The sequence below is a fragment of the Xyrauchen texanus genome, chromosome 8, assembly GCF_025860055.1.
Source record: "Xyrauchen texanus isolate HMW12.3.18 chromosome 8, RBS_HiC_50CHRs, whole genome shotgun sequence".
Lineage (NCBI taxonomy): Eukaryota > Metazoa > Chordata > Actinopteri > Cypriniformes > Catostomidae > Xyrauchen > Xyrauchen texanus.
In genome coordinates, this window is record NC_068283.1 from 39,350,221 (window position 1) to 39,373,106 (window position 22,886).

At 38.5% G+C, this 22,886-nt stretch overlaps 1 protein-coding gene across 3 annotated transcripts in view; it reads left to right on the forward strand.

Annotated features, from left to right (window-relative positions):
• LOC127647562 (C-Jun-amino-terminal kinase-interacting protein 4-like) overlaps positions 1–22,886 on the forward strand; it is a 39,738-nt gene that overhangs the window by 11,137 nt on the left and 5,715 nt on the right. For 2 of the 3 annotated variants that reach the window (XM_052131869.1, XM_052131867.1), the window contains exons 6-27: positions 2,254–2,334; positions 4,353–4,512; positions 5,317–5,410; positions 5,869–5,990; positions 9,758–9,815; positions 10,922–11,074; positions 11,353–11,407; positions 13,843–13,973; positions 14,276–14,332; positions 14,470–14,631; positions 15,140–15,269; positions 15,440–15,529; positions 15,756–15,866; positions 17,378–17,549; positions 17,699–17,920; positions 18,197–18,383; positions 18,523–18,645; positions 18,874–18,954; positions 20,157–20,224; positions 20,315–20,463; positions 20,586–20,757; positions 20,839–20,952. In XM_052131869.1, the coding sequence (XP_051987829.1) occupies positions 2,254–2,334; positions 4,353–4,512; positions 5,317–5,410; positions 5,869–5,990; positions 9,758–9,815; positions 10,922–11,074; positions 11,353–11,407; positions 13,843–13,973; positions 14,276–14,332; positions 14,470–14,631; positions 15,140–15,269; positions 15,440–15,529; positions 15,756–15,866; positions 17,378–17,549; positions 17,699–17,920; positions 18,197–18,383; positions 18,523–18,645; positions 18,874–18,954; positions 20,157–20,224; positions 20,315–20,463; positions 20,586–20,757; positions 20,839–20,952 (2,692 nt within the window). Of the gene's footprint in view, positions 1–2,253; positions 2,335–4,352; positions 4,513–5,316; positions 5,411–5,868; positions 5,991–9,757; positions 9,816–10,921; positions 11,075–11,352; positions 11,408–13,842; positions 13,974–14,275; positions 14,333–14,469; positions 14,632–15,139; positions 15,270–15,439; positions 15,530–15,755; positions 15,867–17,377; positions 17,550–17,698; positions 17,921–18,196; positions 18,384–18,522; positions 18,646–18,873; positions 18,955–20,156; positions 20,225–20,314; positions 20,464–20,585; positions 20,758–20,838; positions 20,953–22,230; positions 22,264–22,886 lie in introns of all 3 variants that reach the window. The other variant, XM_052131866.1, reaches the window with a different exon arrangement.

Consider the following 22,886-nt stretch of genomic DNA (forward strand, 5'->3'; position numbering starts at 1 on the left):
GTGTTTGATATAATGGCAAGTGATTTTCTAGTACCAAATTAGCAATTTAATAAAAAAAGTGGCTGCTAAAAATGACTTTTTTCAAATAGTGATGGTGCTGTTTTTTCATCAGTAATGTCCTGACTATACTTTGTGATCAGTTGAATGCCACTTTATTTAATTAAAGGACCAATTTTCTTCAGGAACAGCTAAATCTATACATTATTCCAAACTTTTGGTTGCCAGTGTATATCCATCCATCCATCTGGCCAGAAACAGAGATTAAAGTGGCTAATAGAAGCTACTCTGAGAAGTTGATAAACGAGTTTTCAGCTAACGACCCAGCATCTGTATAGAGAGGCCTGAAAGTCATTACTAACTAAAAGACACCATCCCGCAACACTGTAGGGAATCAACAACTGGCTGACAACCTGAATGTGTTTTACTGTAGATTTGAAAAGCCCATTCTCAAACCCCACTTCACACAAACATTAACACCTCCTGCAATTAGCACCTCCTGCAACCCCCGTCCTGCTAATCAACCTGCACTTAAGATCAGTGAAGAGGATGTGTGCTGGGTCTTCCGGGAAAAAAAAGACGAGGAAAGCACAGGGCCCAGATGGTATGTCACCTACTTGTCTAAAATCCTTTGTTGACCAGCTGGCCCCCATCTTCAAGCATATCTTCAACAGATCACTGGAGCGGTGTGAAGTTCCCTGCTGCTTCAAATGCTCCACCGTCATCCCTGTCCCAAAGAAACTTAAAATCACAGGACTTAATGACTGCAGACCTGTCGCCCTGATGTCTGTGGTCATGAAGTCATTTGAGAGAATGATGTTGACCCACCTGAAGGACATCACTGGACCCTTTCTGGATCCCCTTCAATTTTCATATTGAGCAAACAGGTCTGTGGATGATGCAGTCAACATGGGGTTGCATCATGTCCTGCAACATCTGGACAGGCCAGGAACATATGCAAGGATCCTTTTTGTAGACTTCAGTTCGGCTTTCAACACCATCATCCCAGCTATTCCCCAGACTAAATTACACTAACTCTCTGTTCCTATCATCTGTCAGTGAATCACAGACAGCTCTCAACTGTCAAAAAAAGATATCAACCCAAAATATATATATAAGATCTTACATTCTGTATAAATGTATAGATAGACCTGACCTATATATATACTGTATACACACACACACACAGTATACAAGATCTTATATATATATTTTGGGTTGATATGTTTTTTTTTTCGTGTTGAGAGCTGTATGTCTATTTATTTTGGCAAGCCATACGTCATAGATGTTGGCTGGTGAAAAGGGAAGCCAATATGAGCTGTGGTTGGTCGACAAATGTTGCCACGGGAACGTGAGGCACTGAATAATGCATTACAAGTACTGGTCTTGTAACATTATTAAATACAAACCATTTCCCCACTGTTTCAACTTAAATAATGGTTTAAATAAGATTTTAAATATTAACAGTTACAGTTTCTGAACTAACGCCATTCATTTTCTGATTTGTTTAGTTTTTAGAATGTTTTTTAGATCACATATAAATGTAATATTAAATATCTTCAGAAATAAATGGTTTGAATTAGGCTCAGTATTATATAAAGGAATAATATCACAAATAGCTTCAGTTTAAGTACATTCAGTCACACAGAGCGATCATTCCACATCACAGCCCTGATTCAATGCTCCAATATCCATGTTCACCTCCATGCAGTAGATACTCTTCAAGTAGTAATCACAATTTTAAATGGACAGTTCACCCAAAAATGTAATTCTGTCATCATCTACTCACCCTGATGTCGTTTCAAACCCAAATGACTTCCTTAGAACACAAAGGAGATGATAGGCAGAATGTAAGGGATTTGATAGCCTCAGTCACTATTCACTTTCATTGCATCTTTGTTTTCCATACAATAAAAGTGAATGGTGACTGAGGCTGACATTCTGCCTAACATCTCCCTTTGTGTTCCACGAAAGAGAGAAAGCCATGCTGGTTTGGAACAATATGAGGGTTAGTAAACAACAATATAATTTTGGATTATCTGTTCCTTTAAGGACACTGTGGATCTCCGCTTTAAATGTTCTCATGAATCCTCATGATGCATAAACTGTATCTCTGTGCCCAGCAATGCTGGATCCCAGCTCACAGCACAAAAATGCAAATGCACATGAGAGCTGTTGTGTTTGTGTTGTGCCAGTATTGTAAAGAACAAGCAAACAAATAAAACATGCCACGTCCCAATTTTCTTGTCCAAGCAGTTGGAGTCGGAGGGCACTCAAAAGAAAAGGGAGGGTAAGGATAATCTGGAAGCTTGGGAAGCGCTGGCAAACAACTGCAAGGTAGTCGGGCTCTATGTCGACAGACAGTGTGTAGTCTAAATCACTGTTGTGCTCTAATATTCAAAAAGTCCATGTCAACATTCACAAAACATTGTTCAGAGTCTGAGCTGAATGCAACTACAAAAATATAGTGATTCCAGATTATTGATAAACTGTAATGTATAATAGAATGTTATAATTACGTCATTCATATACAAACACAATAAATGAAGTCATCCAATGTTAAAGGAATAGTTCACCCAAAAATGCCATCCAAGTGGTGTATAACTTACTTTCTTCTGCAGAACACAAACTGAGATTTTTAGAAGAATATCTCCGCTCTGTTTGCCCTCACAATGCAAGTGAATGGTGACCAGAACTTTGAAGCTCAGAAAAGCATTTGAGTAAATGATGAGATGATTTTCATTTTAGTTTGAACTATCCCTTTAAGATTTGACAGGCTGCATCTGTAGTTGCATACAGCTAGTTCATTTAGCTTTCACTGCATGTCGTTTCAGTTTCAAACTGTCATAGATTTGCTTTATTGTACTTTTACAGTTTATTTAGACTGTGGGTTTATTAAAATTGTAGCTCATAGTTTCACTCGTAGTCTTTTAATATAGTTGTTTGTTTTTAACCAGTGTTGCAGAACGTTCCTTTTAAAGTTACGTGTTACATCATTGTGTTACTTAAGTTTTAATAAAAGTTACTTTGTTACAGTGTTTTTATATATATATTGAAAGTAACGTGTTAATTAATGTTGTATTGCTTTTGCATTAAAAAGTGTGTGGGTAGGCATTTTTCTTAACTTAAAACTAAGGCAACAATTAAACCCATAAGAATGTTCCGGGTGCAACACAAGTTAAACTCAATGGACCGCATTTGTGGCATAATGTTGATTACCACAAAAATGTATTTTGACTTGTCCATCCTTTTCTTTAAAGAGAGCAGAAATCGAGGTTGCAGTGAGGCAATTACAATAGAAGTGAATGGGGCCAAATTTTTTGGAGGGTTTAAAAGCCAAAATGAGAAGCTTACATTTATAAAAGCACTTAAGTTCATTATTCTGTTAAAACTCATGTATTATTTGAGCTGTAAAGTTTTGTAAGCACACTAAAATCATGTTAACATGCACATTGTTTACAGCTTGTGACTATTCCTATAAAACGAGTATTTTAACAATTACAGATTGGCCCCATTCACTTCCAATGTAAGTGCCTCACTGTAACCCAGATTTTTGCATTTTGTTTTTAAAGAAAAGACGAGTGGAAATTCATTTTTGTGATAATAAACATTATGCCACAAATGCTGTCGATTAATCTTAAGTTGTATTGAACCTGAACAATTCCTTTTAAGTTTTAAATATTAGTGGGCTGAATATTTTTACAGTGTAAATTGAAAAATTACGAATTACTTTAAAAAGTATTGATTATGGAACGCGTTACTTGTTACCCGTTACCCCTCAACACTTGGTTTGAACGATATCCTTTCTCTAAATCACTGCATTCATTTCACTTGTGTATTTCCTGCATTCACAGTAATGTTTTTAACTTATTTTGACATTCATTCTAAATGTATATTTGCTTTGTTATTTGGGGTTTGATGTGCAAATGGAAAATATCTTTGTGTATCCATGTGTTCATCTATGTGTTTTGTAGTAGTTGTTTGTGATGTCATACACATTGTCTTCATACAGTTGCTTCAGTGAGCTATAAAGTCCTCTTTTTTTTTATTAGTCTCTTAATTTCTTTCATTCTGAAATAACAACGGATTTTGTTCTGGTTATGATTTGATACTAAATTCATAACCCCTGTCCCGTTGCATACAAGCTTGATGTCTACTATAATTTCAGCATTTATGAAGATTGTAGATTTAATTTAATTTTAATTTGTTCTCCGTGTATGTCCAGTGCTTATTGGTTTGTCAAACGTGCAGGAAAAATAATCGTACTACTTTTATGTTTTGACGTGTGCGTTCTCTTCTCTGAATATACGATTTGAGAATGTGATCTCTGACAACTGCGCATTGGATGATTTCAGGAGGAGCTGTCTGACCTCAGCCAGGGGGGCTCAAAGTCCATCACGCCAATGTCCACCACGGCCTCCGATCTGGCCCTGGACTCCCACAGAGAGGATGGTGATGGATCCTGGAAGAACACAGAGGTTCAGGCTGTTCCAGGTACCGGGAACGTCTCAGCGGGTTAGTCCTTGCTTTAATATTCAAGAAATATCTGAAGACATACAGTATCTCTTCCACATGCACCAGACCACAACCATAAAGGCACATTTAAAAAAACACTCTTTCTTCAGTCTGATAGATAACACAGTGATCTATCAATCGGAAAGTGTAAGTCGACTTCTCTTTAGAACAAAATCGGTATATACTGACCGAAAGTTAAAACACTGCCCCCAGTGGCCAAAGCATGAAGTGTTTTGGGGCGTATAGGCATGTGTGAGATCCATTTATGACCATGGAGGGGCGCCAAATGCGAGTTCTGAAGCGAGTTGTTTTTAGCTGTACAGTATGTAATACAGTAAAGGGAAATGCATATTTTATGTACTCTACCCCAAACCCGAAACCTAACCATTAGTGGAGAAAAATGAAATGGTAGAGGGGAGTGCTACCTCCGAATCGCACTTGTCACTGACTATCCAAACACGATTACTTCCTGGTTTCAACATGGAAATGAACCCGGGTCTCTCACGCAGTTGACACAACGTGCTAGTGGTTGAGACACGTGGGAAGGTGAACACATTGAAAGCGATGCAAATATGTCTCGTGAAATGCCGCATGTCATGTGTCGGCTTAGTATTGCTGATCGTAAGGTGCCAGATCCAATTTCCATTTTTAAATTGCTTTGGCTAAAAGCGTCTGCTAAATGACTAAATGTAAACGTATGACTCCTTGTAATGATCATTTGTCACCAGAGCATTTTCAGTTGTTATGTATACATAATCTGGCAGCAAACAGATGAATTAGTAATTGTCCATTGTGATTATTAAGGTCTGGCTGATGATGAAGAGAAGTCAGATGTTCAGGCTATTATTGAGTCCACACCAGAGCTGGACATGGACCTTAGTGGATACAAAGGAGCCAGGTAACCAAACGGTGCAATATAATGAAATTAATATCAAGTGAGCTGCCTACCTAGACTGTAGCTTTAGGCACCAAGGGATGTTCAACTATTCAATTTGAACTTTCAAATGCACCTACACTGTAGGAAGTCATCATCTGCAATAGTTTCCATAAGGAGCGATTACTATCTGATTGAACCCTTTAAATGTGTTTTGTTGGTGTAACCTAATGCATTCAGGTTCATTCATTAAATCAAACCAGTTAATTTCAACATCACTTCATATAGCTAGTTTTTTGTTGTTGTTACCTAAACGCCCTAGTTTTTGCTTTTACAGTGTATGTTGATGATGATGACGGTTTAAACTGAACTGATATGATTGGACAGAATGATCAATGATCTGTGATACTCTCTCAAATTGTGAGTTCTGTGCTACAATGAATGTTGATGTATATTAGCGTGTTGTTTATGATGTGCTGAAGCACTCCGACCCGAGGTATTGAGAACAAGGCGTTTGACCGGAACACAGACTCTCTGTTTGAAGAGCTGTCGTCAGCGGGCTCAGGTTTGATTGGAGATGTGGACGAGGGAGCAGACCTGTTGGGTAAGTGTGTTATTATCAGTGCTGTTTATTCTCACATGTGACAAAGAGAAACGTGTGTTACACAAACATGTTACATATTCACTAGAGGTCATGGGATGTTGGATTTTGCCGATACCAATAACTAAGGAGGTGGAAAATGCAGATAACCGATTCATTGGCTGATAGTTAAAACCGAATTATAAAATGTTACTAATTGTGCTTAGTCTTCCCTTACTCTGATGGGCACATAGAGGCTTCAAGAGCCCAAAATAAATCAAATCACAGTTTTAGTTGATTGTTCAACCAAAATCGCTCTAATAATCAGGAACAAAATATAAGATTTGGTGTATAACGTAAGTGCTTCTAACTATAAACGAGCCCGAATCACTCCGGGGACTCTTATTTTGAAATGGCTGACCTGGCTCTGTTATAATGCTCTTTATTTAAAGGTGTTATATGTAATATTGTTACTGTACTAAATCATAAAATGACCATAATATGTCATTAGCGAATTAGGAAACATGCTAATTTGAAATTCTGTTTATGTTTTGGCCTGTGTGATCCCGCCCACTGCCCACTCACCAATAGTATTTAGGCACCACCAGGTTGCCAGATTGTTTGAAGGCAACACTGCGTGCTGCAGCCATGGAAGCCAGTAAACGAACTGGATCAGAGATAACAGATTCCACCCGACCTAAAAAGCCTTGCCATCCATCTAACCATGACCAGATATAAATATTGGAGATGCCTTTGGAGGATGGAGACAGCTTAAAGCCCAGAAATCCTTTAAAACAGATGCCAAGTTGGCTAATGAGCGTGTCAACATTCTGGCAACCCGCATGAGCTTTGAGTCTGGGGGCGGGGCAGACAACTCTCAAATATTTTGAATTTGGACTGCAGTACCCATTTCAAATGCTTGTTGTCAATCTTACATATAGCACCTTTAAGGATTAACCAAATTAAGGTTTTTATAGCCATTTTATTTAGCAGATGAAGGGTTTTGTATAGTATAAATTTCACCAGATGGTTTTTAATAAAGAACATGGTTTATTATTATTGAAAATATATGAAGTCGGAGACACTGACGGGGCACGTTTCCATATAGTCACATTTATTGATTTTTTTTTTGCATGCCCTTCAATTTCGAACACTTGATTATCTAAAATAACAACATGTGCATTGAAGTGAGGCTGTCTTTAAATCTTTCATCATTGACGATATTCATCCATATTTTTAGCAAATCCCAACAAAGTGTCAGTGATTGTTTTTATTTCACCTCTAGCGGCCGCTGTTATACTCTAGAATCTGTAGTGTAACGGCAGAGTAACATGAAGGAATAAAAAAAAGCAACTATCTGCATACATTTGTGCAGATAACCGATATTTCCAAAATGCGACTGCATTCCTGGGGTCGTTCGTTTTGAACAAATCTTTTATGTGACTCAGAAGAACGAGTAGTCTCAGAGAGTGATTCGTTCATTTTGTGTTGGCAGCGCATTGCGCAACTTCCATTCGTTTGTTATGTGAAAACTGCACAGGCGTTGTACAGGAAACAGAAATGATTTGTTCACCTTTCAGCTCTTTTGGTCCGAGCCGTTCGTTCTTTGGTCGTGCTATGCACATACGGCTGTCACGTGACTCGGACAAGAAGATTGCGGAGGTGAACTAATCATTTATGTTTCTCATAATTTGTCCTTGGCTGCATTATCAATCTTTCCTTATTGGGACTATAATCAAAGTTTGCGTAAGTAGACGTGTTGACTATTGAAAATGTAACATTTTAATTTAATTCTGCTCAAATGAACGAAATGACTTGAATAAAGATTTGTTTATTTTGCTGAACGAGACTTAAAGATTCAAGTCAGTAAAACGATCCCATCACTAGCCTGTGATTTGTTCTCTGTATAAATTGCGGGTTGCCTATACAGCTGGAGTTTCACTTACTGCCCCCTGCTGAAAACAGGTGGTACTTCAAGCTTGAATTGCTCATTGCTCATTTGATTGTAGGCATATTTTATATTACGGTCTGGGGACGTGATAAATTGCATTAATTTTTTAACATGTTATATTTAAAATAATTAATCGCACTGAATTGACACGTTAAATCGACAGCCTTAATTTTAAGATTAAATTAGTTTGATTTTGTCCTTCAATATATAGTGATTAAATCATGACATTATAAACACATTTTACAGCTCAATGTTTACAATCAAATATGTATAATGTAAAAAAATAATACATTTTCCTCAGATGTGCTTTATGTGTTGTACAGCTCCATGAATCTCTGTTTGCATGTAAAACTAACCCAGATTTCTCTCTGCCTGCCCCTGTTCTGCTGTTCTTCCTCTAACCAGTGGAGTACTCCGGTGTGTATGACGGCCTTCCTTCCTCCATTCTGTCTTCCTTTTTTAATGTTAGAGATGCACAATATACTGGTTACCATATTGGTTTTTCTTCATTATCAGCAGCAGCATTAAATAGTCTTATTCAGTCTAAATAGGCAGATTTAGAAAACAGATAGCAACTCAGGGCCTATTCTTTGCATTTCTACCATACATTGTCATTTAAATACCCGAAGCATGTTTTTAACTTGACTGAAACCAGGTAATTTAGATGTTAGCACATTAAATACATTTTTGGGTTACTTGATAGAGTAGATTTATAATTATTGTCCATCATATCTGCAATCATGCAAACAAATAAATAATCGTAATTGTCTGCAATATTGATATTTATCAAATGTGTATATTGTTGCATGTCTGCTTAACATCTCAGTGCCATCAAAGTGTCTCTCTTTCTCACTTTAAGAGACTTCTCATTCTTATATCTACATCAGTGGTTCTCAAAATGAGGGGCGGGGCCTGGGGGGTGCAGAAGACTGACCTGTCCTCCAATCACTATCACTTTTACACATTCAACAAAAATAGTGATAATACACACAAGAACCAATTTATGTGAACCAAAACAATTGTGAACCACCGATCTACATGAACATATTTGTTCTTCACTCTTCCCCCTTTAACAGCAACATACAGTGGCTCATGTTACCAATATTGTGGGATAGTTCACCCAAAAATGAACATTCTATCATCACTGTATTTACTCACCTTCAAGTTGTTCCAAACCTGAATAACTTCATTCCATGGAACACAAAAGGACACGTTAGACTCAGTCACCACTCTCTTTCATTATATGGAAAAAAGATGCAATGAATGTGAATGGTGACTGAGGCTAACTCAAATTCTGCCTAACATGTGTCACACAGAAGAAAGTAAAACAGGTTTGAAACAACATCAGGGTGAGTGAATGATGATATAATATACATTGTTGGGTGAGCCATGAATCTTTTTGCCCTTTCTTAAGATATAGCACAGCTGAATTGAATATGCTTAGTCTTGCTGATCTCTCCGAAGTCTCTCCACTCTTTCCAGCATCTGTTGGTTTTTCTGTGACCTGTTAACTTTCACCTCACAGCTGCCCATTCCTGTTTCACTCTCCATGTGTCTGTCTCTCTGTCGAACACATGCAGTGCATGCGCTTTCACACCCGAGTCTGTCCGGTAAGAGCATTCATTCATACCTGACCAGCTGTCTCACCTTTACTTGTCTAACTTAAAAACACAGGGCACTTACAAATCACCTCAACTCAGTCGTGTTTTGGAATGTTTGCACATTGTGATGGGATGTTTATCATTGATTCACTGCAATGGATTATCATCATTTTACTTTCATTTTAAAGCATTTATATATATATATTTTTTTTATGTTGTTGTTGTTTTTTTTTCTCCAGGCATGAGTCGTGAGGTGGAGAACCTCATTCAGGAAAATGTGCAATTGTTAGAGACAAAGTAAGTTTTTTTTTTTTTATAGAACTTAAAGGGACAGTTCACTCAAAAAGGTAAATTCTCTCATCATTTACACGCCCTCATGCCATCCCAGATGTATGACTTTCAATCTTTTGCAGAACACAAATGAAGATTTTTAGAAGAACATTTCAGCTCTTTTGGTCTATACAATGCCAGTGAATGCTGGCCAGAACTTTGAAACTCAAAAAAGCACATAAAAGCAGCATAAAAGTAATCCATACGACTCTAGTGGTTTAATCCATGTCTTCAGAAGTGATATGATAGGTGTGGATATGAAAAATAGGAATGGTGGTGGTGTAGTAGGCTAAAGCACATAACTGTTAATCAGAAGGTCACTGGTTCGATCCCCACAGCCACCACCATTGTGTCCTTGAGCAAGGCACTTAACTCCAGGTTGCTCCGGGGGGATTGTCCCTGTAGTAAGTGCACTGTAAGTCGCTTTGGATAAAAGCATCTGCCAAATGCATAAATGTAAACGTAAAAAGATACATATTTTAGTCATTTGTTTAATATCAAACTCCACTTTTACATTCTTCTCCTTTTGTTTTTGGCGATTTACATTCTTCGTGCATAACGCCACCTACTGGACAGGGAGGACAATTTATAGTATAAAAGGACATACATATTGATCTGTTTCTCACCCACACCTATCGTGTCTCTTCAGAAGACATGGATTAAATCAATGGAGTTGAATGAATTACTTTTATGCTGCCTTTATGTGCTTTTTTTGAGCTTCAAAGATCTGGCCACCATTCACTTGCATTGCACTGACCTACAGAGCTGAAATGTTCTTCTAAATACCTTCATTTGTGTTCTGAAGAAGATAGAAAGTCATACACATCTGGGATGGCATGAGGGTGAGTAAACGATGAAAGAATCATTTCATTTTTGGGTGAACTGTCCCTTTAAATTGTTTGTGCTTTTGTTGGTGCTGTGTCATGGACTTATTCAGCTGTGGCGCTTAATGCAGGTTCAAGTTTGGTCTCAACTGATCTTGTTAATTAATCACATTTATTATACATTTTTATTGACTTAGCATCGTAGTTGAGAGTGTAACTTTGCATGTGTGTCTTGTGTTACGTGTGAAGAAATGCCCTGAACGTGGTAAAGAACGATCTGATCGCTCGTGTGGATGAGCTGTCGTGTGAGAAGGAGGTCCTCGAGGGAGAACTGGATGCCGTTCAGCAGGCCAAAGCCAAACTCGAGGAAAAGAACAAACAGCTGCAGGAAGAACTCAAAAAGTGGGTCATAATCGAGTCTCTCACCAAATAACACAAGATGCATAAGAGGTAGTTTAAATGCAGTTGTTCAGTGTCTTGTTATCAAGCCATGCAATAAGTAGCCTGATTTTAGATTAAAAGTAAAGCGTAGCTTCAGCCACAGGTCATGTTTTTAACTTACACTGTCATCAAGTACATTTGTCTTTTTCATGAGATGCTGATGCCTAATTGCACTTGTGTGTGGACAGACTGTAAATGTTCAGAAATTGAGTGACTCATAAGAATATTCTCTAATGCAGAGTGAAAGCAGAGTCAGAGGTGGCTAAACAGAATAATAATAAAGATGAAGATGAGGTGAGTATTCAAATGTAAAAACCACAGTTATGCCACCTCATACAGTGAGAGATATTTAAAGGAACAGTTCACCCGAAAACGTCAATTCTCTCATCATTTACTCACCCATATGCCGCCTCAAACTCAAACCATACGACTCGAGTGGTTTAATCTTTGTCTTTAGTAGTGTGTCCAGCACTCTGTGCATACATCAAGCATGAGAAAGTGTAATCGAGGTTCAAACGTGATCGTGCCAAGGAAACCGCAGATGTCAAGACTGACTTTTCTGCAAAGAAATGATAATAAAAACCATCATAACGGCGCTCTCTTCCATTCAGCAGTGAACGGGACGCTATTTCATGATATTTACTGCATGATTACAATGAAATTATGTAATATTGGCCACTACTGGACAGATGGTGTGGTTTAAGTAAGCTTTATCTAGCAAGATTAATCAAAATAATGACGTGTATAATACAGTCAGAAATGGGGACCTTGATAATCCATTGCCGGTCAGCTGTGGCTTGGGAATATTTGCATATAACTTGAAATGCACGGTGTTAAACCCCCTCTCTTTTTTTACTGGATGAAGCAACTGCTCCATGTTTGATGGATTTTGTCCAATGTCATCTGCAGAAACTCCTGTGAATAACACGTGGAAAAAGACTCAAGCACAATACTGAAGCCATACGGTAGCTTTGTGTGAAGAGCAGACGAGAGGTCAACCGATAATCAATGTATCAGATACCTTAACAAAGGTAGAGAAAAAGGCCGATAACGTATTAATCAGCCGATAGTTTTCAAAATCAATGTTATAGAACATTTTCTTAGTCTTTCCTCACTGTGACGGGCAAAGACATACAAAAAAAAAAAAAAAGAGTCCAAAATTTATGAAATCCTAGATCCAGTTTATTGTTCAACCAAAATCACAATAAATGGCAGAAATGTCTTTTTTTGCACAACGCAGGACTTTTAACTATACACAAGAAACACATGGAGACTTCGCTCTGCTACAATGATCTATATTGAAGTAGTTAAGCTCTTTATAGCCTATATATTCACAAGATGAAGAGATATATATATATATACGGTCACTAAGCACTTTATTAGGATCACTATGGCGACTAAGTGCCCGACGTGGTCTTCTACTGTTGTAGCACATCCGCCTCAATGTTCAACATGTTGTGCATTCTGAGATGATATTCTTCAAACTACAATTATACAAAGCGGTTATCTGAGTTACCGTATACATTGTCAGTTCGAACCAGTCTGGCCATTCTCTGTTGACCTCTCTCATCAACAAGGCGTTTCTGTCAATTTTTTGTTTTTGGCACCATTCTGAGTAAATTCTTGAGACTGCTGTGTGAGAAAATCCCAGGAGATCAACAGTTACAGAAATACTCAAACAAAACAATCATGCCACGGTCCAAATCACTGAGATAATGTTTTTCTCCATTCTGTTGGTTGATGTGAATGTTAACTGACGCTCCTGACCCGTATCTGCATGATTTTATGCATTGCACTGCTGACACATGATTGGCTGATTAGATAATCACATTAATAAGTAGGTGTACAGGTGTTCCTAATTAAGTGGTATGGAAAGTATTCGGACCCCTTTCAGACCCCTTTAAATTTTTCACTCTTTGTTATATTGCAGTCGCTGAATACTTGGGACCATGTGATATTTCAGTTTTTCTTTTTTAATAAATGTGCAAAAATGTCAACAATTCTGTGTTTTTCTGTCAATATGGGGTGCTGTGTGTACAATAATGAGGAAAAAAATGAACTTAAATGATTTTAGCAAATGGCTGCAATATAACAAAGAGTGAAAAATGTAAGGGGGTCTGAATACTTTCCATACCCACTGTATATAAATATATACAACCCCAATTCCAAAAAAGTTGGGACAGTAATAAAAACAACTTTTGTGGCGTGTGTTGCAATCAACTGATTGGAAATTTCTGTACATTTTCATAAAAACATTCAAATTCACAAGTTAAAACATCATATTAAGTGTAGTTGTGGTGTTCAATATAGCAAAGGGTGAATATAATTTACAAATCACACATTTTTGTTTTTATTAGCATTTTTCATACCGTCTCAACTTTTTCAGAATTGGGGATGTGTTTGTGTATTTTTATATATATATATATTTCACCAGATGATGTTTAATGTAGGTTAATTATTCACAAAATGTCAAGTTGGAGACACAATATATGTACTGACGGGGCACGTTTCCATTTTTCTTTGCATGCCCTCGTTCCAATTTAAAACACTTGATTAATAAATCAAAATAACAAAATATGCATTGTAGTGAGGAAACAAATATGGATGAACTACTCCTTTAAAATGTGAATTTATAATATATGATATAAAAATTATAACATCCAAAAAGAATTGTTAAAGCCTAATTTTGGTGTGTCACCTTATGTCCTTTTTTGTCGGCTTTTCCACAGAGTGATGTTCCCACAGCTCAAAGGAGAAGGTTCACACGGGTGGAGATGGCTCGAGTTTTGATGGAGAGAAACCAGTACAAAGAGAGACTGATGGAGCTGCAGGAGGCCGTCAGGTGGACCGAGATGATCCGGTAAACATTCTACTGAAAACTCTCTTCTAAAAGATGCTGCATGTGTCATTATACATTTCAGGCTGTTATCTAGATTAGGGGAAACTGATGTTTATCCAGTTATTATAGATGCAACACCACTGTCACTGTTTCAGCTGTCCTCTGTGTCTGACTAGACCGTATTTTTATGCTCAGCTTGAGCTGTTCTGATGCTAATCGCTCTCCAGGAGGCCAGTTTGTCTGGCTCGTGAATCAGGACTCCTCATAGTGACTGTCTAGTTGCTTGCAGCTCTCCTGCAGTGATGTGTCTTGTTTATCCGCAGAGCTTCAAGGGAAAACTCTGAGGTTGCCGAGAAGAAGAGGTCAAGCATCAGGCAGTTGTGAGAACTTTCATCTCATCTCAGCTCCTTCAGAAAAGCATCACACATCCATGAGAAATGTGATCTGCTCTGTGGTTGAACCTTGTCCCTTCCGTTCGGTCTGTTCACAACCAGCTGTCTGTGTGTCCTGTCCACAGCTTCAGCCGTCTGTTCAGTTCCTCCAGTTCTTCTACGTCAAGCACATCGAGGGCTCTGCCGTCCAACGTCAAGTACAACGCACCCATCGTCATGAAAAAGAGCAACACATTCTCCCAGTTCCCCAGAGAAAAGTCCAAAGCTTTTGACTTCCTCAAAGAAGAGTTAGTACTTCTCTTTTTCTCGTTTTATTGCTATTTGTCTGTCTGATCTACTTTTAAATGACCAACTCAATAAGACCCACTGGGAATGTGATGAAAGAAATTAAAAGCTGAAATAAATCATTCTCTCTACTATTATTCTGACATTTTACATACTTAAAATAAAGTAGTGATCCAAACTGACCTAAGACAGGGAATGTTCCTTAAATGTCAGGAATTTGAGTTTAAATGTATTTGGCTAAGGTGTATGTACATTTCTGACTTCAACTGTATATATTACATAAATAAACATATATAAGAATTACTTTGAGTTCAGCCCTCGAGACTAAATGGATCCAGCTTTGTGACCCCTGAACCTTTCCAAATTGAGTAGACCTGATGTAAAACTTGATATTTTGACTTTAATATAACCAGTAAATTTAGATTTTTTTAGGTTACCCGAAAATTACCAGACATTTTTTACAGTGTGTCCAAAAATTGTTCCTGTTTCTCTCCTGTCTCTCCCTCTCAGCATGGACTCGTGTGGTTCTCTGTCCCGCCGCGAGCAGAAACGAGCTCAGTACCAGCATGTAAAAGCCCACGTGCAAAAGGAAGACGGCAGGGTGACGGCTCACGGCTGGAGTGTCCCGGGCAAATACAAGGCGAGAGTCTATACATGTAACATTCGACATCTTGGTCGTCTAGTTACAAATGTTCTGTTGTGAAGGGAGCAGTGACTTTCTGCCTTCAAAACTGTTGCTGCTCAGATTTTAATTTGGGCTCTTTGTTGCCCCTAAAAGCCCAAAACGTTTCCTTCTACTGTTCTTTACAGGTTGCCAATGGAGGTCATGCACTGAACAAAATGAACTTGCCTGTTCCTGTGTGTCTCAAGCCACTGGAACAAAAAGATGCTTCTATGAAGGTGAGGACATGAAGGAAAGTGATTTAGAGAATCATAAACGACCAGAAATATTATAATGCTTCATCAGTTCTTGCTTTGAGTCAAATCTTTCTGTGCAAATTCCCCTAACTGTTTTGTTGCAATAGTTTCAATAGTCCGTTCTCAAACGTTCACGAGACCCTACGTTGCAGATGTGAAAACCTGTTGATGGTCTGTTATTGAGCTAGTTGTGATTGCCTCTGTGCAGCTCTTGTGTGCAGTCGGAGTGAATCTCTCGGGTGGATGGCCCAGTGAGGAAAGCTCCAAACAGAAGAAAGGATCTCGGAACAGTCTGGATCAACTGGAGCAGGAACCAAAGGTAAGATTTCACTGAACTTTTTAAGAGGTCATATCGTGAAAAACAGGATTTACCTTGCCGTTTTGAAGCAGAAGCGTTTGGCAGACGTACACCGATCAGCCACAACATTAAAGCCATCTGCCTAATATTGTGTAGGTCCCCCTCATGCCCCAAAACAGTGCCAACCCGCATCTCCGAATATCATTCAGAGATTATATTCTTCTCACAATTGTACAGAGCTGTTATCTGAGTTACCGAATACTTTGTCAGTTCGAACCAGTCTGGCCATTCTCTGTTGACCTCTCTCACCAACAAGGCACTCCCGTCCACAGAACTGCCCCTCACTGGATGTTTTTTGTTTTTGGCACCATTCAGAGTAAATTCTAGAGACTGTTGTGTGTGAAAATCCCAGAAATACTCAAACCAGCCCATCTAACACCAACAATCATTCATGCAATTATCCAATCAGCCTTTCGTGTGTCTGCAGTGCATAAAATCATGCAGATACGGGTCAGGCACTTCAGTAAATGTTCACATCAACCATCAGAATGGGGAAAAATTTGATCTCAGTGATTTGGAGCATGGCATGATTGTTGGAGCCAGACGAGCTGTTTTAACTATTTTGTAATCCTGAGATATTCACACACAACAGTCTTTTAAATTTACTCAGAACAAAAACATCCAGTGAGGGGCAGTTCTGTGGATGGGAGTGCCTTGTTGATGAGAGAGATCAACAGAGAATGTCCAGACTGGTTCGAACTGATAAAGTCTATGGTAACTCTGATAACCACTCTGTACAATTGTGGTGAGAAGAATATCATCTCTGAATGCTGTTCTGAGATGAAGGTTGCCGCTGTTTTGGAGGCATGAGGGGGACCTACACAATATTAGGCAGGTGGTTTTAATGTTGTAACTGATCGGTGTAAATCCACCCAAAACATGCTGCAATTCTGTGTATTCATGGGTCAGTCATTATGGTTATGACTTCACAATCATAAACAAATTAACATATGACCATCCATGCTTACATATCAGAGCCTATTTTGTAGTCGTCAACTTGGAAGGGGAATTGCTACTCATTTCACATTTGAAGAGGTTAACCAATCATGGCTCGGGATAGGGACGTTTGGGGCCCCCTGCTGGAGCAGCTGCCCCCACGACCCGACTTCGGATAAGCGGTTGAAGATGGATGGATGGATGGAACCAATCATAACAGAGGCCATTTACTGTACATGCACAATATAATTTTGCACCGGAGCAAAATGAGACTTTTAGACTGTTTCATTCTAAAGGTCAGAGAGAGGGTGTAAAACTTTGTTACGACTGCTCCTGTACAATAGTGCAGAATGTGTTCCCTTTAAAATATGTATTTAGGATCATAAAGGCCACATGAAAATGATCAAGATCAAATACACACATGCCAGTTGTAACATTTACTGTACATGTTATTAAGTTATAACTGACAGTATTTGTATCGGTCTATGTGTGTGTGTTTTCTACATGTGTGTTTAATGATGTCTCTGTGTTGACAGGATCAGGAGAGGGAACAGACAGTGCAGGTGGAGATGTCCAGTCGAGTGTGGATCTGTACGAGCACTCACTCCTCCACTAAAGTGATGATCATGGATGTGACGCAGCCCTCTGATCTGCTGGACAGCTTCTATGTCTGTAACTCATGTGTGATGTGTATCGCCAGTGTACCAGGTCAGACATCCACACCCTTGTAACACTTACTGCCGTACATTAAGATGCACGTTATACTGCTGTATGCTGGTCGAGAACTGTGCCCTGTACTTTCACTTTCCAAAACCCGGAAGCGTGAAAAGGGTCCTGACATTCTCATGTTCTTTCAGGTGTTTTTGAAACAGACTATCCTGCAGGGGAAGAGATTCCTCAGGACCTTGAGGCAGTTCCAGACGGTTTATTGGCCAGTCACAGCTCACAGGGAAGCGAGGGAGTGTTGAGTGATGTGTCAGTGGTTGGCTGCGTTGCGGAGGTGTCCAGCACAGGATCTCAGACTGGCAGCACAGGAGCCAATGAACAATCAGCAGAACACAGTCCTGTCAAAGGCAGTGGTAAGAACAGTCCGTTGAACTTTTAACTGAGAAATAATAAGTAACCAGACCAGATTTATGAGCCTTTGAATAGTTTACACTAGATTAATTTGACACTCATAATTATGCTTGTTTATAGAAATTCAAGTTCAACTTGTGTAAATAGCATTTAATACATCTATAGTTGTACACTTGCCCCATAGACTTCCATTGGAAGTGCATGACTGTCAACACATTCTTTAGTTTGTTTTTACTTTTATTATTTCATCCCACTCTCATGTAACTTTCTCTTTGTAGTAAATCTCTCTAGAGCTCCCAGTGAAGATGGAGTCCTTGCAGCAGAGGAAGCCATGGAGGCCACTGAGGAAGACCACGAGAGCCCGGGACAGGACACCAGTCAGCCTGGAATCTACACAGAACATGTGTTCACCGACCCACTGGGAACAGAGTCTTCTGGGGCTTCAACAGGCACTGATAACCAGAGGTGAGCAGCTATATATGGTTTACGTTCCAAAAAGGGCACCATTATACACAAGTTGCATGATTCATTATCAGTATCTTATCGTTGTTGAAATAAAGCCAGACTTCAATGCAAACTCATACTTGGTTTAATTCCTTTTTAGGGAGTCAGATCAGGACAGGGATGATGCGCCATCTACAGGCGACAAGACAGATCTGGCGAGAGAAGAGACCCAGCGGATGAGCAGCACACTCCCTACCATGTGGATGGGGGCCCAGAATGGCTGGTAAGAGACAATTGCATCACATTTAGGCATATTTTTAGCAGCTTAAAGTGCATTTAAGTGTACATTTATCAGTAAGAATGTGCCCTAGGGATCGAACCCATAATCTTGTGCCATGCTCTATTATTTGAGCTTCAGTAGAAGAACTCGTATAAGATATATAAGTCTTTTGTATTGCACCATTGGTAAAACTATGTGTTTAACACTTGTTTTAAATGATCTCATGTTTAGTTTGTACGTGCACTCATCCGTTGCTCGGTGGAGAAAGTGTCTCCATGCTGTCAAGCTGAAGGATTCCATCTTAAATATTGTGTAAGTGGACAATGATCCATTGTTGGTCTGCTCAGGATTTGAGTAGGAACTCAATGTAGCCAGATTATAAATGTGTTTAAAAATATATATTTTTATATTTATAATATCCTAAAAAAATATTAAAGATTATAAAAAAAAATCTAAAAATATATATTTTTTTATAATAAATACATTTGTGTTTAATTTAATAGGATTTAATTTACTGTTTTAATACATTTTAATACATATTTTTTTTTCATTTGAAAAATCTATACAAATGAATCTTGTCTGTGTTACTTTTTACTTGAGGTGAAAAACAAATGAAACCAGCTCAGCAAACATGAGTCATGTAGTGTTGTAACCCAGCTAACAATTTTGGTTCCCAGAACGTTCCGTGAACATTTGAATAAAACATAAAAATAACCATTGGCTAACATTCTATTAAAGGGCTAGTTCACCCAAAAATGGAAATACTCTCATGATTTACTCACCCTCATGCCATCCCAGATGTGACTTTCTTTCTTCAGCAAAACACAAGTGAAGATTTTTAGAAGAATATCTCAGCTCTGTTGGTCCATGCAATGCAAGTGAATGGTGACCAGACTTTTGTGTTCCAAAAATCACATAAAAGATACATAAAAGTAATCCATAAGACTCTAGTGGTATAATCCGTGTCTTCAGAAGCGCTATGAGAGGTGTGGGTAAGAAAGAACAATATTTAAGTCCATTTCTACTCTAAATCTCCTTTATCACTTTCAGATGTGAAAGTGAAAGTGGAGATTTAGAGTTAAAATGACTTCCATTTTTATCTGTTTCTCACCCACACCTCTCATAGCGCTTCTGAAGACATGGATTATACCACTAGAGTCTTATGGATTACTTTTATGTTTCCTTTGTGATTTTTGGAGCTACAAAGTTCTGGTCACCATTCATTTGCATTATATAGACCTACAGAGCTGAAATATTCTTCTAAAAATCTTAATTTGTGTTCTTCAGACAAACAAAAGTCATACACATCTGTGATTGCATGAGAGTGAGTAAATAATGAGAGAATTTTCATTTTTGGGTGAACTGTCCCTTTAAGTTCTTATTATTTGTCAAACACTAAAAACTATTTTGGGACCATTCATTTACGGTTTTTTTTTTCTAGAACAAACGGGTACCATAAGCTAATATTAGGGGAACTTTCTGTGTTTCCTTTCTTGTATTGTTTCTCTACATAGACATGTGAGGGGACGTGTTTTAGTGGCTCTTGCTGACGGTACACTGGCCATCTTCCACAGAGGTCTTGGTAAGATGCTGTCAACTTGCTGATATTCCAGATACCCCTCCTAATTTAATTTCTATTTGTATAAAACCATCTGCCATCTCTACATTACAGACAACCAATGGGATTTAACCAACTACCACCTCCTGGACCTCGGCCGACCGCATCACTCTATCCGCTGCATGACGGTGGTGCATGATAAAGTGTGGTGTGGCTACAGGAATAAGATCTATGTGATCCAGCCAAGAGCCATGAAAATAGAGGTTTGTTATTATGTCTTTTGTTGTTACTGCATTACTTGCACACTATGCGCAAAACTATGCGTTAAATGCAGTCTTTACTAGTATTAGTTGTACAGTTTTCATTGTGTGTGTGTGCGAGACAGAAGTCTTTTGACGCCCACCCACGTAAGGAGAGCCAGGTGCGTCAGCTGGCCTGGGTGGGTGATGGTATCTGGGTCTCCATCCGTCTCGACTCCACCCTCCGTCTCTTCCACGCTCACACCTTCCAGCATCTGCAAGATGTTGACATTGAGCCTTACGTCAGCAAAATGTTGGGTAAGAATACTACTTGTTTGGAAGAAATATTTCTTATACAGAAATAATAGACACTTGAATGGACTCTCTTGTTTTTGACAGGTACGGGAAAACTTGGCTTCTCCTTTGTTAGGATAACAGCTTTGATGGTGTCCTGTAACCGGCTGTGGGTGGGAACAGGAAATGGTGTCATCATCTCCATCCCACTGTCAGACTGTAAGTCAATTCAAGTAGTTTTATTTGTCTTTGCACAGCTTAAACAGTGGGCACTGAAATACTTAAAGGGATAGTTCATCCAAAAATGAATAATTTACTCACTCTCATGCCATCCCAGATGTGTGACTTACTTTCTTCTACAGAACACAAACAAGGATTTTTAAAAGAGCATTTCAGCTTTGTAGGTCCATTCAGTGCAAGTCAATGATAGCCAGAACTTTGAAGCTCCAAAAAGCGCATAAAGGAAGCATGAAAGTAATCCACACAACTCCAGTGGTTTAATCCATGTCTTCAGAAGCGACATGAGGTGTGGGTGAGAAGCAGATAAATATTTAAGTCCTTTTTTACTATAAATTCTCCTCCCCATCCAGTAGGTGTTGATATGCGTGAAGAATGTGAATCGCCAAGAAGAATGTGAAAGTGAAAGTGGAGATTTATAGTAAAAAAAAAGGACTTAAATATTGATCTGTTTCTCACCCACACCTATCTTATCACTTCTGAAGACATGGATTAAACCACTGGAGTCATATGGATTACTTTTATGCTGCCTTTATGTGCTTTTTGGAGCTTCAAAGTTCTGCCCACCATTCACTTGCATTGTATAGACCTGCAGAGATGATATTCTTTCAAAAATCTTTGTGTTTTGCACAAGAAAGAAAGTCATATACATCTGGGATTGCATGAGGGTGAGTAAATGATGAGAACTGTGGTGAATCATCTGTTATTGTTCCTTTAAGACAAGGCTCAGATTGCAGGACATTAACAATAGAGACAATTATGCAAAACAAGACATAGACATAGAGTGTGTAAACACAGATAATAAGATAAAGAATATAAGTAATAAAAGTCTTCAATATTTCAAGAGTAAATAGAAAGTACACATTTTAAATGGAATAAAATCTTCTTTATGCAAGACAGCAGTAATGGGACAGAGGACACTGAGGAACCGCAGAGGTAGAATATCAGTAGTTTTGTGTTCCTTGCCACAGTCGCCTTTGTCTTGCTCACTGGGGTTCTAAATACAATAATATTACTTAAACATGCATTAACTGAAACTGTAATATCTATCTGTAAAGCTGCTTTGAAAAGATGTGTGTTGTGAAAAGCGCTATACAAATAAAAATGACTGAATTTGGCAAAATCAAAACATACACAGTGTACTTCAATACTAGCAGCATTACTTGAGTGAAGCAGTATAGTACAGCCAGTTTTCAGTATTTGGGCTCTTTTTCTCCTTCTGTCTCCCTTATTCTTCTCTCTCCTCTCTGGTCTCTTTAGCAGTAGGTCAGTGTGGAGTTCTAGGTCAGAGGGGTGAGTGGGAAATGTAAAAGATTGATTGTCAGCTTTGTCTTTCTCAGACAAACCTGTCTCGCTTCTTTATACTTGCATCTTGCTTAGCTTTGATCAATATTTCATGTGCAAAGCCAGGCCTCCCTGCTTTGAAATTGCTAACAATTTTCACCCTGTCTGCACAAAGACGCTGTAACTGTGCTACTGGTTATACATTTTGGTCTGGGATTTTGCTTCAACCCTTGCATGGACTTATGGGTCAATTTGACCCTTTGAATTTTTAACACTAATTTACATCATGTTAACTTTAGGTTTTCGGCCTGAAACTTCATGACATCCTCCACAGAGGTGATTTTAACCTGGCAATGTAATAATAAAAATAAAAAAAACTCTTGCATTTATAAACAAAGCTACAAAAAAAGTACCTAATTTGTACCCCATTTTTTATCTTCAATTTTAAAGGCTTGTAATAAAGTCTCTTTTTGCTCTATCTCTCTACCTTCGGTCTTAAATCGTCCCTCTGTGTGGCAGCAAACACTAGAACAAATCATTGTTTCGCTATCACCTTTTATCACAATATACAGATCTGTAAGGCATGGGACGCCCCAACGCAACTTCAAATATCTTGTAATAAAAAAAGCTTG